At 49.5% G+C, this 19,549-nt stretch overlaps 1 protein-coding gene across 1 annotated transcript in view; it reads right to left on the bottom strand.

The window, feature by feature from the left end:
• Positions 1-1,542: 1,542 nt before the first annotated feature.
• Positions 1,543-19,549, bottom strand: part of SMURF1 (SMAD specific E3 ubiquitin protein ligase 1) — a 68,383-nt gene continuing 50,376 nt past the window's right edge. Inside the window, exons 14-20 of the mRNA XM_011943948.1 lie at positions 16,472-16,586; positions 14,457-14,635; positions 12,457-12,594; positions 11,095-11,215; positions 9,574-9,775; positions 7,118-7,202; positions 1,543-4,775 (exon numbers count right to left, since the gene is read on the bottom strand). Of these exons, the coding sequence (XP_011799338.1) occupies positions 4,676-4,775; positions 7,118-7,202; positions 9,574-9,775; positions 11,095-11,215; positions 12,457-12,594; positions 14,457-14,635; positions 16,472-16,586 (940 nt within the window). The 3' untranslated portion in view covers positions 1,543-4,675. The remainder of the gene's footprint in view (positions 4,776-7,117; positions 7,203-9,573; positions 9,776-11,094; positions 11,216-12,456; positions 12,595-14,456; positions 14,636-16,471; positions 16,587-19,549) is intronic.

The following is a 19,549-nucleotide window of genomic DNA, read 5'->3' on the forward strand; positions in this document are numbered from 1 at the left end:
GAATGCTTCCTAACTTATTCTATGAGGCTAACATTACTGTGATTTCAAAGCCAGAGAAAAACACTACAAGAAAACTATAGACCAATATCCGTTATGAATATAGATGTAAAAATCCTCAACAAAATTGAATCCAACAGCTTTTTTTTTTTTTGAGACAGAGTCTTGCTCTGTCACCCAGGCTGGAGTGCAATGCCGCAGTCTCGGCACACTGCAAACGCCACCTCCCAGGTTCAAGCAATTCTCCCGCCTCAGCCTCCTGAGTAGCTGGGACTACAGGCGTGTGCCACCACACCCGGCTAATTTTTGTGTTTTTAGTACAGACAAGGTTTCACTCTGTTGGCCAGGCTGGTCTTGAACTCCTGACCTCATGATCCACCCGCCTCAGCCTCCCAAAGTGCTGGGGTTACAGGCATGAGCCACAACGCCCGGCCCCAAGACCATATTAAAAGGATTATTCACCAAAACCAAGTAGAATTTATCCCAGGAAGGGAAGGGTGGCCCAACGTAAGAAAATCAATGTAACACATCACATTAATAGAACAGAGGGGAAAAATCATGTACATCTCAATTGATACAGAAGGGCATTTTACTATAAACATTCCCCCTACGATCAGGAACAAGAAAAATATTCCCATTTTTACCAGTTTTTCAACATTGTGCTGGAAAAGTATAAGCCAGAGCTAACAGATAAGAAATAAAAGGCATCCAAGTTGGAAGGAACAGGCAAAGCTATCTCCTACAGAGAGAAAATTGCGAAGAATTCACAAGAAAGCCACTAGAGCTAGGAAGCGAATTTTTGCAGTTTTGGGGTACGAGATTGACACACAAATGCAGTTATGTTTCTATATACTAGCAATGAATATCCACAAAAGAACTTAAGAAAGCAGTTATGTTTATAATAGCATCTAAAAGAATAAAGCTAACCAAGCAGGTGCAAGACTTGCCAGTTGTCTGCTGAAAACAAAATATTGTATCAAGAAGTTAAAGAGGCTGGGCGTGGTGGCTCACGCCTGTAATCCCAGCACTTTGGGAGTCCGAGGTGGGTGGATCACCTGAGGTCGGGAGTTTGAGACCAGCCTGACCAACGTGGAGAAACCCCGTCTCTAATAAAAATACAAAATAAGCCGGGCATGGTGCGCGCCTGTAATCCCAGCTACTGGGGAGGCTGAGGCAGGAGAATCGCTTGAACCCGGGAGGCAGAGGTTGCAGTGAGCCAAGGTTGCACCACTGTACTCCAGCCTGGGCAATGAGCAAAACTCCTTCTCAAAAAAAAAATAAATAAATAAACATAAAAAGAGGGGAAAAATGAAAAGATAACCAGTGCGCAAAGAAATTCTAAATGTTCTCAGTCCCACGTTTTTGCTTGGTAGAACACTTTCAACCCACTGCCATATTGTCATTAGTTTCCCTTACAATTCTATCCTTAACTCTGTCCTTTTCCCTTGGAAGGCCCTTGCCAGTATTCCTGCCTACACACTTCCTTTCCTGTGGGTTTGCAAAGACACCGGAATCTCATTTCCACACCAAAATAACAGACGCCAAAAATGTAAAGTCGTGAGTTTATTGCATATGTAACAAAATGAACCTGACCTCCTGGGCCCAGCCTGCTGTACAATCACTGTTTGTTTTGTGTTTCCAGCTGGTTCCATAACCACATTAAATAGAACTAGTATTTCATTAAATACTTTTGATTTTGACATAAAACAGAACATTAGTGTACAACTAACTTTCACAAAATAAATCAGCGATAAAAACCGTGGGAAGGATAACAAGGATAGCAGCAATACTTAAAAACAAGACATTACAAAATAAATTAAAAAATACATTATAAAGTGGTTGAGAAACAAAAATAAACACATTTTTAAAATCCATACTGTGTTTCGGGAAGGCTGCCGTGCGGCACACACCTGGCTGCAGATGGCGGGTGGGGGGACATTTTCTCTGCAGAAAGCCTTTCCTGACATCTCAGATTGGGTGACCACCTTAATCTGAATTCGGACCATACGTCTGAACAAGCTCAGGGGTCGAAATTCGATCTGGTGGCAGATTCTCTTTTCAGAACTGGAGAGAGCCCTTTTCCTGTCGCCCCGGGCCTCCCAGGCAGCCTCAGCTCTTCCTACCAAAAGCACTGGCGGAGTGGTGTTTGCTACATCCCTGAGTGTCGGCTGACGGCCGCTGGTGAGGGCAAGCCTGAAAAGCCGGGCCCCTGAAGCATCTGGGCAGAGGGGCAGGGGGCATGGCTGGATCGCCTGGGACCAACGAGAGGGGCGACACACGTCGCATGTGAATGGGCTTCGCGCGGACCCGAAGACCAACAGTCGGGCAGCTTTTACCATTTGCTTTGCCATATTGAGTTCTTTGGGGTGGTTCAAAAGGACCAAACAAACCATCGTAGAAACTGAAGGTTCTGGGAGTGTGATGCCACCGACAGGGGAGGCCTGTGTGGAGAGTGAACCGGAGCTCTGGAAAGGTCTGCGACACTCACACGACCGATGACAAGGCAGCAAACCCACACGCAGGTGGAAGTGGAGAAGCAGAGATGGAAGGCCGGGACGGGAATGCATGTGTCCGCCGGGGCCACCTGTGGAGGACCCGGGACCCAGCCCTCTGGCTCTGGGCTGAAGCAACACCCGGCCCGAGAGGCAGGGCAGCACCGACCAGCATGGGGCTGGCGGGTGCAGCTGCTAAGGCTCGCCCCCGACTCCTCCCAACAGCAAAAAGGTAGTTTTAAAGGCGTCAAATGCAACATTCCTGCTTCAAAGTCTTTTAAACCATGAGACCCTGGTTTCCTTCCTAGTTACTGCAGATTTTGGATACCACCACCAGGAAAATCAGGTGGGGCCTCCGACCTCATCCCGGAGGCCACTTCCGTTCTTGGATGGGTGTCTCTTCTGCCTCCCGCGGGTTAGGCTCATGATAGAGAGTGGGCTCTCCGGGGGAGGGCTGTAGTTTCCACTTCCTCACCTTCAAGAGGAAGATGCAAGGAAAGGCTGGATAGAGCCACTGGGACACGGGCTTCTAGAACACCTTCAGGAAGCATCATGGTGAATGAGACACAGGATGCGCCCACCTTGAGGGGGGGCAAGGCAGAGCTTTTCAAAGAGGCTAAGCCCACCATTTGGCCTGGACTTCTGGAATGGGGGATTAAACTTTCCTCCTGCAGCAAACCTCATTTGGCAGCCCTTCCATTCTAGAACCTCAGCAGCCCAGAAGTTAACAGTGACAAAAAGAACAGATAAAACCGTCGTCCACAAGGTCCTTCCCAGGCCATCTCAGACCCACAGCGGGATCCCAGAGACTTCGACAGCAGTGAAATGTCTTGCTCATCAATTACCCTGTACTTGCCCCCACCCCAAACAAAAACAACAACAAAGAAACCATACAGGAACATTGGTTGCTGCTGCTGTTTTCTGCCCGAGTTCAGCTACTGGAAATCAAGCCACTTTAAGATAAAATACTGTTTGACTTCTGTGCAAACTGGAAATGGTGTCAGAAACTTCGAGTCTAGGCTTGCTTCTGGCCTTGCTCATCATACGAAGACATCTGGGCAAGTGAACCGAGTAGCAATCATTAGTGTCACCAGCTGCCACTGGGAAAGGGGCCACATGAGGCAGTGTGGAGCCGTCCCCCTCTGCGGTCACAGGTTTGCGTCCACACCCTACTTTTTGTAGAACAGTATCTTTGGGTGGATTTACATCATCGAGGTTATCCTTTCACCATTGCTTTTAAGCTAGTTCGCACCAAGCCAGCAGCTATGATAACACAATTTTGTTAGTTTAGCTCTTAGCAGTTGCCGCATCATGGTTTACTAATATTTTAAGTGACACAGTTGATGCTCTTCTATGGACAACAGTGGCACAGAGGTCACAGCTTTGGGACTGACTGGTTGGCTCTAGGGCTGATTTTGGTCTGCTCTTTTCTACACGCCACGACATGGTGTTTTCACTGAAAAGAAAAGTCAAACTGGACAGATAATGCAGCAAAAGTGGCCCTTAAAAGATGGTTTTTCTCTATGTAAAAAATTCTCAGCCAAGATACCCAGCAAAGAAATATCCTGGCTCCAGGAAAAGCTGCTCCAATTCCTTCTCCTTTCAAAGGGGAAACACATTTTGACTCAAGCTTCCTGCTGTGGCAGAATTCCAATAAGCATACATTATGCAGTTATTTTTCAGTTGGAAATTCATCTGCTGCCCAGAACAGGCTGCTGGGATGTGAAATCTGGAATCTGAGGCAGCTGCTCAAATTGAAAAGGGGCCTCAAGGCTGTTTTGAGATGGAACAGCGGGGATAGCCACCAGTTCCAAACCCTCAGCCAGCCACACTCAGTCCCCTAACTGTGGGTTGATGCTCCCGTAAAGAGCTCAGGGCCGTGAGCCTTATCACCACATGGGTTGCAACCACAGCAGAATATCCTGTGTGACCAAAGCCCTGGCTGCATTTTATTGGATGGGTGATGGAAGCGGGTGGGAGTACTATAATAAAGGAGAGATATATGGGTGGGAGCCACCAACAAAAGTCCCCCATCCCCCTCCCCCAACAGAAAGGAGAGAGACAACCCTTTCCCCTCAGGTGATCCGGAATTCCAGGGCCTCTGCCAGCTTTGCAGGAGGCGCACAGAAGCTGGATGCTTTTGGTCTGGTGGCCATGAGCTAGACTCTGTTGCCTTTGGTTGCTTTTCACTCCACAGCAAACCCGCAGGTCTCCTCCACGGCTGTCAGCAGCTTCTCATAGAGCTTCTCATAGGACTCATATGGTGGAATGTCGATCCGGTTAAAGCTGAAAAAGGACAAAAGAGTGAGAGTCACTGGGTGGGCAGTCCAGCCCTGGGACCAACCCCAAGGCCAAGGACAGGCAGCGAGAAGTGTGTGTGGGAGGGGAGAGGAATGGGGGGCGGGGCAGGAGTGGTGGTGAGTTCTCCATGTCCCCTTGTGCTTTTCTGCTTCTAATACAAAGATCTGTAATTTGTTTTTGCTTTTTGGTAGAGACAGGGTCTTGCTAGGTTGCCCAGGCTGCTCTCAAACTCCTGGCCTCAAGTGAACCTCCTGCCTTGGCCTCACAGCGTGCTGGGACTACAGGCCTGAGCCACCATGCCCAGTCAACACACAGTAAAGTAAGTCTTGAGCCTTGACCACCAAAACATCACCAAATTACTGTTCACGGCTTCTGTCAGGACAAAGTGCTCCACTTGTTTTTTGTCTGTCTGACTGTGGGAGAAATTCTTTCTCTGTGCTAGGAATGCCTCTTTGGCAGCCCCTGTAACCCAGACTGGCTGTCAGGCAATGTCACCACTAACGATGTATGGCGTGTCTGTCTGTTCCTCTGGGACTTGATCTGAGACCACAACGGGGCAGTCTGGAAAATTCCTTGCAAAAACAAAATCTCAAAACTAGTAAGATGACAAATCCTTAAAAGATGAAATGAATACTCAACTTTTGACTCGATATTTCCAGGGGGAAACTCGTTTCCAGTATTTGTGCAAAGAAAAAGACATCATTTAAGAAGCTACCGTAGCAAACCAAAAAATACAAAATTGTGACCCAGAGGACGTACAGTGACTTCCTGGCTTCTAGGGTAAGCAATTCAGGAGGGTGTCTGTCTCTACAGAGCTGGGTTCCAGGGTGGGCACTCTTTTCTGTGCTTCAGAGCATACTTCCCACATGCATCTAACTCCAAGCACTAAACTGCTAAAGGACAAAAGCCTTGTGAGTAGGTCCGTAGTCAACATGGTGCGTTCCCATAACGGATGCCACAGCCACGCTCGGAGCAGGACCCTGGCACCCACCACCACGGTCCAGGACCAGCTACATTACCTCATTTCACACGTGTGGAAAACCAAGTTGGAATATGGGGTCATTTGCCCCAAATCACATGTCAGAGGGTGTCTCAGCTAGCATTTGATCCCGCATCCTTGGTTTCCAAGACAGGAACCCTCCATCATCTCACTGGGCATCTCAACAGCATCTAGTACTGGTTCCCCCAAGGAAACGCGGCTACTCGTCTCAATAGATGGTTCCAGGACAAAGTGCGTGCAAGTGACTGGATTTTTAAACCATACAGGAAATAATCTACTATGGAGACTCATTTTTAAGTTAAAATTTAGGAAGAAAATATTTGCAATAGACAAGGTGCGTGTGTCATAAGCAGGAGTCCAAGAAGATGGGGACCCAGAAATGTCAGATAAAGTGAAGACCAAAACTAGACAATTTTCCTTACCAAGAGGTGTGTGTACATAACATCTGTCAGAGAAGAAGACTTGAGCCTGCTGGAGTGGTAGCCACACTCCACTGAAACACCAATGTTCATTAATGACATGGCTCATAACAAAATTAGTTTCATAAGATACTGTGACAACCTTTGTGTGGCATGCTGCAAAGTACTCGTCCCATCTGACACAAGCACTACTGCCAGTCATTGAGACTTGGCATAAATGAAACAGAGTCCTACAAATCAGGAAACAGCTTTAAAAAAATAACATGAGGCCGGGCTTGGCGGCTCATGCCTGTAATCTCAGCACTTTGGGAGGCCGAGGCGGGCAGATCACCTGAGGCCAGGAGTTCCAGACCAGCCTGGCCAATATGGCGAAACCCCGTCTCTACTAAAAATACAAAAATTAGCCGGGCGTGTTGGTGGGTGCCTGTAATCCCAGCTACTTGGGAGGCTGAGGCACGAGAATAGCCTGAACCCAGGAGGCAGAGGTTGCAGTGAATCAAGATTGTGCCACTGCACTCCAGCCTGGGACAAAGCAAGACCGTCTCAAAAAAACAAAAAACTAAATCAAGAGAAAATCTATACATTTTAGGTTATATATACTGTAAGATTTTATGTTAAGTTTAGCAATAATGTTGGCCCTCTTATATTTTGTTGCATGGCCAGTAAAGCCACTCTATACAGCGTTGTAATGTTGGGGGAAGAGTTGCTTGCTTGAGGGCTTCAGAATTGTCATTCAACTCTCGAATTTCTCCTTGTGTCTCAGGTGCTGTGGCTTTTGAGTTTTGATGATGACAGAAATATTTTAGCAGAGACTCCATCTCCAAAAAAAAAAAACAACAAAATGAACGTGAACGTCGGCATCCTCCAGGGCTCCCAGGACGCCGTGACTTCCTGGCCGCGGTGCTTACCAGGTATGGGCCTTTGGAAGGTTGTCTGTGTTCGCATCTATCAGGTGGATGGTGAACAGCCGGGGCCCTGCCGCGCCTGTAGAACCTTACAAGACAACATTCTAGTTAATGTACTTCAGAGGCACAGCTGTGGCACTTCCCGGCCACACGGCCCCCAGGAGCCAGGGCCCTGACCACGTTCCCACCCCTACACCCAGGCAGGCTGTCCTGTGATAGGGCCATGAGGTTCCCAGGCCCGGTTTTAGGACATGCCTGCAATGGCCATCAAAGTGACAACATTCAGACATTTTTTTGAGAAGGGTTTCTGTTGCTCAGGCTGGAGTGCAGTGGGGCAGTCTCAGCTCACTGCAACACCTGACTGCCAGGTTCAAGCAATTCTTCTGCCTCAGCCTCCCAAGTAGCTGAGATTACAGGTACACACCACCACGCCTGGCTAATTGGTATATTTTTAGTAGAGATGGGGTTTTGCTGTGTTTCACAGGCTGGTCTGGAATTCCTGGATCGCCTCAGGTGATCCACCCGCCTCGGCCTCCCAATGTGCTGGGATTACAGGCGTGAGCCACACCACACTTGGCCGAAATTCCAACATTTTAGAGTATCACAGGGGGCAGAGCAAGGACTGCTAAGGCCCCTCCTAAAGTGTACCCTGACCATAAGCCTGCTCCAGACAGGCTCCCTGAGGGTCAGAGCTGTTTGCACCCACCCTCTGGAATAAACGACTTGCCTACCAGTTCTGTGGCACAGGGAGAGGCACCAGGCCCCTTCTTCCTCAGGTCTTTCCAGACTCAGCCCCAAGTGAGCACCAGGCTGGCCAGCAGCCACCACTGCTGCGGCAAAGACGGCTAGCTGACAGGGCTGCCGGGCGCCGGGAAAGGAGGGCACAGAGGTCACAGGCCTTGGCTTTGCTGCCCCTTGCTCCTGTGTATTCACAGATATTCCTTTCAAGCTGGGCCAAGGTCAGCGGCAGGACAGGAATCCAGGAGCAATGAGGACCAGCAGAGACACCATCTTTATGTTGGGCAGAGGGTCTCAGAGTGCAGCCCCTGCTTCCTGGGGACCTGGGACAGGAAGCTGGCTCCCCCCCCCCTCGCAGGCCACACCCTCCAAGCCCCAACCTCCTGGGGAGTCAGGACAGGCTGCGCCAGGTGGGGGGCTTCAGAGACCTCCTGCAGGGCCCTGGCCACTCTGCCCAGCCCTGCCACCCTCCCACAGCACCAGCACGCCTTGTTCTGCACTGTGACCCTGTTGTTCACCTCTGACCCACCTTCTAGACACTTCGGGGACACTGGGCTAAAGTCTATCCAATTATTGGGGGACAAATGAGACCCTTACGACGACAGGGACCATCTCTAAGCGGGAACGTTTTGCACGTGGACCTGCTGTGGGCAAGACAATGGCGCCATGAGAAAAGGGTTGGTCAGGAAGCCTGGATCCCTGCCCTGCCTCACCAGTCACACCTGCCTGTTTCTTCCCCTTGGGGGGATAATAAATCTCATGGCCTCAGTGAGTCTCGGCTTCCTCATCCATGGGATGAGGCTAATAATCCTCGTCAGCCAGGCTCTCTGGGTTGTTGGGAGAACGGAATGAGAAAGGCTTTGTAAATGACAGGCACCAGCACGCTCTGGGAGCAGCTGCCATGGTCAGGCTGGTCAAGCAGACAGAGGCTCCCAGATGCGAGCGGGGCTCAGCCTCGAACCCCTTTTTATTCAGGCCGGGCCCCTGGCAGCAAATCCATAGGCAGAGGTCACAATGGAAAAGTCGAAGGCGCCCTGATGGCCAAAGCCGACTGAAATGGAATTAACCTCCTTTTACTCAGCGAGGCAGAGGCAGTATTCTGTGTTCAGAATGTGTCTGTGTGTCTGTCAGCATTTACAGTTCAATCAGCTAAATTTCAGTATGGTGACACCGTTCACCTCACTCCTTCCAGCAACATCCCCTCCGAACCCTCAGTGTAAAAGATGAGACATTAGGCCGCCGGCCCTACAGGCAGACGGGCACCTTTCCCTCAGTAGCTTAAATAGAGTGAGCATGACATCATCTTTTGGTGTGGTTTGTGGCTAAACGGGTTCATGTGCAGCTCCAAGCTTTGGAGCCACCGAGACTGGGGGCGGTTCCCCCATAGCTCCCTCCCCGGGGTCTTGGCTAAGCTGGCCTCACAGACACTCTGAAGGCCTCTGCTGGCCAGACCCTCTTGGCTTTTTGGAAGCAGTGAGGAGGGGGATCCACGTGCCCTGGAGTGGCTCCACAGTCTTTGCTCAGCGGGGCCCCACACCTGCTCACACACGGCCTCTGCAGGGCAGAGCATTAACTACTGGAGAACATTCCTTATGCCATTTTCTAGCACACGTCTCAGAAAAACATCCCGGCCACCCTCCAGCTCTTCCGGTCCACAGCCTAGTACAGAACACAGCCCCCACAGACGCGTCATCGAATAGCCCCGCCTCCACGTCAGTCACCTTGCAAAGCCTTGAAGCCTTGGAGCGGGACCCGTGTGGATCCAGTCACAAACTGCAGGAGCCTGGCCCTCCTTTCTTCATCGAACGTCTCCACCGCTTGCCAGAACCACCGCACGATGTTGCTGTCGGCCACACAGTGCTTCAGCCGCGTGTTCGACTTCCAGTCGTTCAAGTCTATTTTATCTAGGCCACCTATGATCAGCTGAGGAGGTGCAGAAAGGTGAGTTACTTCCAAAATGTATAAACCCACGTCAGGATGTGCCTCCTAGGTACCCGACACACACAACAGTGAAAAGTCGGTTCCCAAGCAAAGCAGCAGCTGTGTCTAAATAAACTAGGCAGATGCGGAGATGGGAAGAAAGCTACAAACAGGAGGCCTGTGGCACATGCTTCCGTCCGCCTCCTCCAGACGGGTCTCCAACCCCAAGGACCACAGTGCACAGCTGCTGATGGGACGTTATCTTATAACCAAAGCGGGGTTTTTGCTCTGCTTGGGTGAGCAGTATCAAAGCACCAACAGGTGACACTGAACACAGCTACCCCCATGAACAAGGGCACGTCCCAGGGTCTCTCCAGGACACTCAAGGACATGTGGAGTTTCAAGTCTGAAGACAGGAGAATTCCGCAAGAGTTACGTGGGGCTGGGGCCGATGGGGCGTGTTTCTGCAACTGGCTTAAAATTAAGTTCACCCCTGCTAGGTGCAATGGCTCACGCCTGTAGTCCCAGCACTTTGTGGGGGCCGAAGTTGGGCGGATTGCTTGAGCCCAGGAGTTCAAGGCCAGCCTGGACAACACGGCAAAACCCTGTCTCTACAACAAATACAAAAAGTAGCCAGGCATGGTGACGGGCACCTGTAGTCTCAGCTACTTGGGAGGCTGAGGTGGAAGGATTGCTTCAGCCTGGGAGGTCGAGGCTGCAGTGAGCCACGACTGCACCACTGCACTCCAGCCTGGGCAACAGAACGAGACTGTCTCCAAAGAAAAAAAACATAAAAGTTCACCCCAGAACTACTGCTCCATCCAAGCTCTTGGCTCCCAAGCTCTCCTCACTGGCAGCAGAAAAACTTGGAGAACAATCTACAAGGTTTGAGCTGTTTGGCACCAGAGATGGATAAGGGCTGAATGAATCACCGTGTTCAAGCGCATGCAGTATGACGAGAGAATACAATAGCCCCTTGTTCTTAGTCTAGGAACAGCCAGAATAAAAAGCAGTAAGTTACTGCTGTGGGAGCACCTGGTTCTCCCCCGCTAGATACCCTGAAAACGAGGGAAGCCACAACCACCTTGAACAGTTTTCTGGGCACTGTTCAGATTTCCTACCGCCAAGCAGACATCTCGCCGGTTACCAACCGGCATAAACAGCCTCCCCACTCTTGCTCTAGTCTGGGAACCCCAACAGCTTCTAGGCTTACTAGGAAATGGCACATGCTGCCCCTTGCAGCAAGGATTTAAAACAGGCAGACGCCAGCCACAAGGGGGCCCCTGAACGCCCTGGGTCAGCTCCGCACGGCAGGCACATACCTCCAGTTCCTTCTGGTCAAAAGGCTTCAGCAGGTGTTGAGGGATGAGCTCATTGAACCCCTTCTGCAGAGCTAAGAACTGGGCTTCAATTCCTCTCATAAACCTCCAGTTTACATACAACCTGGAAGAAAAACTCGCAAGTTGGATGCAACACCAAGTGGATTTTCCACCATGGGCAGGCTTTTTTATCCTTTTCTTTTTTTTTTTGGAGACGGGGTCTCACTCTGTCACCCAGGCTGGAGTGTGCAATGGCGCAATCTCGGCTCACTGCAACCTCTGCCTCCTGGGTTCAAGCGATTCTCCTGCCTCACCCTCTCCAGTAGCTGGGATTACAGGCACCCACCACCACGCCTGGCTAATTTTTGTATTTTTAGTAGAGACGGGGTTTCACCATGTTGGCCAGGCTGGTCTTGAGCTCCTGACCTCAGGTGATCCGCCCACCTCGGTCTCCCAAAGTGCTGGGATGACAGGCGTGAGCCTCCACGCCCGACCTGTAAGCAGGTTCTGATATCACAGTCTGACAAACATGGGAACACACTGGGCCCCCCCTCCCCAGATCTCTCCACCAAGACAGACAAACACACCACCAGCTTAGTAGTACCAAACCTTGGCATCACGTTAAAAATGACTCAGTGGGTGCCCTGATTCATTCCGATTCGCTCCTGAAAACAGGAGGATTGAACCTGATCTGTCCCATCAATTGCTGCAATTTGAAAGCATGTTCTGGCCAGGCACGGTGGCTCACACCTGGAATCCCAGCCCCTTGGGAGGCCGAGGCAAGAGGATCGCTTGAGGCCAGGGATTCGAGACCAGCCTGGCAACATAGCAAGACCCTATAAAAAGGTAAACAATTTTTAAATGTGTAAAAGCACATTTGCAAGTACAGCACAGGACAGCGTGGCACACAGACGTGCCCACACAGTTCTCAGCTGCAAGTGCCGAGGCCTGAACATGGATTTGCCTCAAGTTAAGGATGGAAAAAACAGAGGGTGGCTTCCGCAGACTGAGCACCAGAGACCCTCCGAAGCCACTGCTCTCTCCTTTGCCTCTGACCTCTGCATCCATAATTAGGTGGTCACCGAAAAGTCCTTCCCCACATGGGCTCTGTCCCTCAGGCCAGGCCTGGCCCCATCAGGGCCCCTCCAAGCAGATCCCCGACGCTGCTGCTGAGCTGTCGGGTTCTGAAAGTCACCTCTGTTCATGTGATCTGATCACAAGCGCCAGCCATCACACAGCGAAGGAGCTACAGCAACCAAACGCAGGCTCAGCCACGCCCCGGGCACCCGGCCGTCCCCCACAGACAACTAAACGCAGGCTCAGCCTTGCCCCAGGCACCCGGCCGTCCCCCCCAGGTGGCATTACCGGACGTATTCTTTCTTGTTCTCCTCTGTGACCGGCACATTTCTGCCATTGGGTTTCAGTTCATGCTGAAGGATCCGCCCAAAGGCGTTGTGTTCCACGCAGAAGGTGTGGTCCAGTACAGGCGTGATGTCGTTCTCTCTGTTGAAATAAAACAGAAGGATGTAGGTTAGAGCTCTGCCACCACGTGGGGCCATTGGGTAGACAGACAACATTTACGACTGCCAGACCCAGGGCTCCAAGAGAGGACAGCCTCGGGCAGACACAGAACCTGTGTGGGGGTGGCACAGCGACAGGTGCTGGAGGACCTGGAGACCCCAGCTCTGGTTCCAGATGTCCCCACTGCTGGCTTCCACAGTCATAGAAGGCGGGGAGCAAGTTGCTCTACCATCCTGTGGTTTCAGGAGACCCACAACCCAGCTGCTTTGTACGCTGAGTGTGGGAGTCAAAAGGCAGGAATGTGAAGAGGTATCAGGGTCAAAGGGAAATTGACCTGGAGATGAAGCCATGCCAAGAAAATGCCATTCCCGGCCAGGCGCAGCAGCTCACCCTTGTAATCTCAGCACTTTGGGAGGCCAAGGTGGGCAGATTACGAGGTCAGGAGATTGAGACCAGCCTGGCCAACATGGTGAAACCCCATCTCTACTAAAAATACAAAAAACTAGCCAGGCGTGGTGGCAGGCGCCTGTAGTCCCAGGTACTTGGGAGGCTGAGGCAGGAGAATCACTTGAACCTGGGAGGTGGAGGTTGCAGTGAGCCGAGATCGAGCCACTGCACTCCAGCCTGGGCGACAGAGCGAGACTCCACCTCAAAAAAAAAAAAAAAAAAAATTCCCTTCCTCCCTTAGAGGCAGCCTTTCCAAATGCATCAGTTCAAACACAAAAGCACTCAAAAGTGAAAAGTAGCTCTTGAATCTGCCATCGTTCTTGAGCCATAGGCAGAGTGGAAGATTTTCTTTTTCTTTTTCTTTTTGAGACAGACTCACTCTGACATCCAGGCTGGAGTGCAGTGGTGTGGTCTCAGCTCATAGCAATCTCTGCCTCCTGGGTTCAAGCAGTTTTCCTGCTTCAGCCTCCCAACTAGCTGGGATTACAGGCACATGCCACACCTGGCTTCTTAAAATTTTTTTATTTTTAGTAGGGACAGGATTTCACTATGTTGGCCAGGTTGGTCTCGAACTCCAACCTTTGACTTCAAGCGAAAAGAGCAAGTGATCTGCCCACCTCGACCTCCCAAAGTACTGGGATAATAGGCATAGAGCTACTGCACCCAGCTGAGTAGAAGATTTTCTACCCAATCCCCAGAGTCCCCTCTTCAACTTGGAACACATGACACATGGATCACAACCAGGAGACCCCGACTCCTACTCACCCACATCCCTCCATCTGCCAGAGCCTGATCTTTTGTCCCCTTGAAATCTGCAAGGACCCGTGACAGTCACGGTTCATCTCATCACTGCCTGCTGCTCTTAACAGAGTGTTTAGAATAATTCTAAAGCACAGGTAACTAAATGTTCATTTTGTTTTGATACTTGCTTGGCCCCTGTGTAGGTTAACTGGAGACACCCTGAGTGTCACACACACCCCACAATGGGCCTGGGGAGTGGCCTGTTAACGTCTGGGATCTTACCTTCATCATACAAGGAAACAATCTAGTCCATGAAGAGAAACCTGTCCAACATCGAGGAAAATAAGTCAACTGAATATTTTTACTGGATCTGGTGGTTTTGTTGTTGTTGTTGTTTGCTGTAATGGGATCTCGCTATGTTGCCCAGGCTGCTCTCAAACTCCTGGGCTCAAGTGATCTGCCCACCTCAGCCTCCCAAAGAATCTCCTTTTCTGTTTCTGGTTATAATACAATGGTTTCTTTGTGTCTCTTCAATTTCACAACGATCCCCAAAATAACACACACACACACACACAGGCACACATGCGTGCATACAGTAGACGCGGTGGTTGGTGTACCCTAAGCCAGGTGACCGTGCGCCATCAGTCAATACTTACAGGATCCACACCAAGCTCTTATGCAGCTCCGGGTCCACGGATTCCAGGTCTGAGAGCTGGATGGGCTTCCCCAGCAGCTGCTTATAGAAGGGCACCGTGAAGCCCCCATTGATGTAGTGTCCGTGGAACACAGCCAGCCCCATGATCCGCCCCACAAAGTGGAAATAAGACAAGTGGTCCTGTAGGGGGCACCAGAGAACACGAATTTGTCAGCCCGATGACGGCCGATGTGGAATCTCACTTCCCAAGAAGTGCAGTCCCCAAGCTTCTCGGGAAAAGTGTCCCAGAGGCAACCTATTGACTCAGGGACTCACAGGCCCCGCTCCTGAGCATGTGAAAGAAGGCTGCTTGTGTAGCAGAAATTTACCTAGATTCGCTGGACAACGTTTTGTATGCTCTCAGGGCCAACACCTCCTCAGAAGGGCCATATAACTGGCAGAGGAGCCCCGTGTTCAGCACTGACTGAGAATTTCACCTTGGTGACAACAGAGAATTAAACCAAGCCCAGGGCCTTGACACTGTAGGCACCATGCTGGACACACGCCCAGGAAGCCAGCCCTGCGCTCCCTCCTACGGCATGAGAAAGAAAAGGGCAAGTTCCCTTCCTCCTCTAATCCAGAACGAAAGGAAGGGAGGGAGGGAGAGAAGAAATGCTAAGGGGGAAAAAAGACCACAGGAAAATATGTATGAATACGCCAAGTCAAATAATAACAATTCTAGGCTGGCTATAGTTGCTCACGCCTGTCATCCCAACACTTTAGGAGGCCGAGGCAGGTGGATCACCTGAGGTCAGGAGTTTGAGACCAGCCTGGCCAACATGGCGAAACCCCATCTCTACTAAAAATACAAAAACTAGCCGGGTGAGGTGGCAGGCGTCTGTAATCCCAGGTACTCAGGAGGCTGAGGTGGGAGAATCCCTTGAACCTGGGAGGCAGAGGTTGCAATGAGCAGAGATCGCGCCACTGCACTCCAGCCTGGAGGACAGAGCGAGACTCTGTCTCAAAAAACAAAAAAACAAAAAAACAAAACAGAACTATTCCAGAACCAGAGCCGCTTTTTTTTTTTTTTTTTTGAGACGTCACTCTTTCACCCAGGCTGGAGTGCAGTGGCGCGATCTCGGCTTACTGCAAGCTCCGCCTCCCAGGTTCACGCCATTCTCCTGCCTCAGCCTCCCAAGTAGCTGGGACTACAGGCGCCTGCCACCACGCCCAGCTAATTTTTTGTAGAGATGGGGTTTCACCGTGTTAGCCAGGATGGTCTCGATCTCCTGACCTCGTGATCTGCCCGCCTCCGCCTCCCAAAGCTCTGGGATTACAGGTGTGAGCCACACCGTTCTGGTTTTTAACTCAGGAACCACACATCTCTACTTTCAGGTTTGAATTACGTTCACCTCAAACAAGGAGTCAAAACTCTGCTTCCATGTTGGTGAAAGGTTCTTCCGCATTTGAATGCACAAGCAGGGCCTGCCCCGCCTTCGCCTCAGCGGCCTGTGCAGGACACTGGTGAAGGCCATGGCGCCACAGGAGGAGCCCCTGCTGGCTGGCTGCCCGCCCTCGGGCTGAGCGTGCAAACACTGCACTGACTTCCTCATCTCTAAAACCAGCACACTAAGGGTGGCAGCATTTGTGGCTTAGAAAGCTAGTTCTGGAAAGATTCCAGTTTTGACTGGGAGGAGGCTGGACTTCAGAACCCACTCCTTAGAATGACACCATTAACAAATACAGTCATCATTCTAGAGTTCCCTCGAATGATCATAAAGTGTCCCGAGTGTATGAACAGCTCCGTTTCCCCCTTCATCTCCTTCAACACAACATACCCAGTGACCACAGTCTCTGAAAATACCGGATTGAAATCATCCATCTTAACTCAGTTTTCACTTTACCTCTCCATGTTTTGCTTACCGATGTCTTTGATTAACTCTACAACAAATAGACCAAGAACTGAGAATGAAACTGAAAATCCATCTCAAAAATTCTCCAACTCAATTCCCTACCTCTTTGTTCATTCATACTTACGGGGTTGATTGAAGAATCCGGATTTATTTGCAACATGTAAATATTGTCTGTAGAATACTGGAAGAGCCCGTAGTAAGGATTCAACATTTCATGGCACAGCAAATAAAGCCACTCCCTGGGAGCAAACAACAAAAATGCATTTGATACGTACTAAAATTTATATATATATATATATATATACTTTTTTTTTTTTTTCCTGAGACGAAGTCTGGCTCTGTCGCCCAGGCTGGAGCACAGTGGCGCAGTCTTGGCTCACTGCAACCTCTGCTTTCCGGGTCCAAGCGATTTTCCTGCCTCCTGAGTAGCTGGGAGCACAGGCACGCGCCACCAGGCCTGGCTAATTTCTGTATTTTTAGTAGAGACGGGGTTTCACCATGTTGGCCAGGCTGGTCTCGAACTCCTGACCACGAATGATCCACCCACCTCGGCCTTCCAAAGTGCCGGGATTACAGGAGTGAGTTATTATTTTCTGAATTTCTTTAATGTTTGCATCACTATATTATTTTAAAAACTCCAAAGTTAAAAAAACAGTGAAGCCAAAAAAAAAAAAGGCACTTCAACTAGAAACTGTATGGTTCAGTGGCTGCACTCAGGTTGCCATAAGCCCAGCTAGTGGGGGGCCTCAGACAAACACCTGTGGCAGACCTACAGAGTCTTTCATTCATTCTACTCAAAACTCCTTTTCAATGGATCGCATTAAGATAGCAGCCCCAAATTTTATTCTGGAATTTCTTACTCTTTCAAACAGAAATGAGAGAGAATAGGGAAGGACAGACACAAATGCAGAGAAGCTGTCCAAGAAAATCATGAGAATACACGAAAAATATCAAACAAAAACAGTTCTGTATTGTACTCAAAAGAACAGAAAGGAACAGCCAGAAGAGATGAGACTCCGAATCCTATAAAGTTTCTTTACTACAAAGGCAACATTGCTGAATTTGAATTCATCCCAAGTTTTGGAGTTTCGATTTAGAAAGAACCTTTTTTGAAAAAGACAAAGACCTTCAATTGTCTAGACAGGAAGTGATTAAAATACAAGCAAACGTTCCAACCGAGCCATGGACAACATGAAGATACAATCAGTTCTGTTCTGGAAGTGGTAGGGGAAGCAATAACTAAACAGGCCAAAAAGAGAAGCTACAGAAAGGACTTCAGGACTAAATACTGGGGAGATAAGTGTAGCCTGACTCCCACAGATCGGATAATGAACACACCCCTGCACATGTGTAATACACATGCAACTGGAACCGCTCCACCTCCCTCTGAGATAGGTATGACCCCATTAGGAGGAAGACTCCAGTGGTGAAACAACACTACACCAAACTGGAGGTGTTTCCACTACAGCATCACGTCAGTCAAGGGAAATTCACAAAGACCTGTCTCCACGCAGAAGACTGGACGACTACGAAGACGCGGAAGGAATGTAACTCCTACCAGACCAAACCAGGGAGTCCAACAGCTGAGTAACAAGCATTTCAGAAAGACCAAAGAAAGAAAATGTGCGAAGAAATTAACAAAAAGTAAAATACATTCATTTGGCTCATATTTACGTAGACAAGTGTTCCGCGGTGTGTTAGCTGCTGTTCTAAGAACCGGGGATCAGCTGTGAACAAGACAAGGTTCCTGACTGTGCAGTTTGAGTCTCTTGGAAGATGCAGACGAGAAACGGAAACATCACACCACACAACCATGAGGTGGTCACAGCATGACAAGGGAGGACGCCAAGAAAGGGGAAGCTACGGGACGCCCAGGACAATGGACCTCACCCACGGAAGCAGTGAAGTCTCACGACGACCGTGGCACAGAGGAGCGAGAGAACTGCCATCAGGCTGCACAGAGGCCTTGCAGGAGACACAGGGGGGCTGTCAGAGGTATGATGTGTAACCGTCCTGGAGGACTTGAAGTTCAAGGGGCAATAGAGACAGTGAAAGCTACTGGGGAGGGAAGCCAAGGCGGGAGGATCACCTGAGGTCAGTAGTTCAACACTCACCTGGCCACCATGGTGAAACCCCGTCTCTACTAAAAATACAAAAATTAGCTGGACATGGTGACTCGCACCTGTAGTTCCAGCTACTCAGGGGGCTGAGGCGCACGAATCACTTGAACTTCGGAGGTGGAGGTAGCAGTGAGCTGAGATCCAGCCAGTGGACTCCAGCCTGGGCCACAGAGTGAGACTCTGTCTCCAGAAAAAAAGGGAAGAAGAAATTCTTGGAAAAATTAGAATTTGTTCCAAAAAGTTAAATTCTAGAATACTATTTAACCCCTTAATGGACAATATTTTCATTCATAATAATATAAACCATATAAACTTTCATCCCTTCACAAATAATTGGTAGACAAGCATAGGAGACTCACCAAATTTTGGTTACAGAAGAGAATGTAAATCTTAACCTTAACAATATAAAAGTAATATTACAGATGACAGAATTTAAGAGGCAGAAGGAATGCTGAAGAAAAGTTACAAGTATGAATAGCCTGTTCTTATGCAGATGAGAGGTCCAGAGATTATGTCTCTAGTTGAGAAATCAAAAACTAAAGGTGAAAGCACAGGACATGAAGTTACACATGAGGGAAGAACTAAAAAGATTCATATTACTAAATTGAACATGAGAGTAAGTAACTAGAGTCAGTCTATCTTCTGTATATGCCCATAAATCATTAAATCTGGAAATAATAAGATAGCTATTCAAAGAAAGAGCTAAAAAAGTGAAGGAGCAGTTGTCTTAGCCAAGCACAGTGGTTCACACCTGCAGTCTCAGCACTTTGGGGGCCAAGATGGGAGGATGGCTAGAGCCCAGGAGTTTGAGACCAGCCTGGGCAACATAGTAAGACCTCATCTCTACAAAAAACTTTTAAAAAAATTAGCCAGGCGTGGTGTTATACACCTGTAGTTCCAGCTACTTGGGAGGCTGAGGTGGGAGGCTGGCTTGAGCCCTGGAGGTTGAGGCTGCAGTGAGCTATGATTGCGCCACTGCACTCCAGCCTGGGCAACCGAGCAAGATTCCGTCTCAAAAAAGACAAAAAAAAAAAAAAAAAAAAAATTACCCTTCAACCAATAAATAGAGCAGCCAAGATAAT

Source organism: Colobus angolensis, unplaced genomic scaffold (genome assembly GCF_000951035.1).
Source record: "Colobus angolensis palliatus isolate OR3802 unplaced genomic scaffold, Cang.pa_1.0 Scaffold222, whole genome shotgun sequence".
NCBI lineage: Eukaryota > Metazoa > Chordata > Mammalia > Primates > Cercopithecidae > Colobus > Colobus angolensis.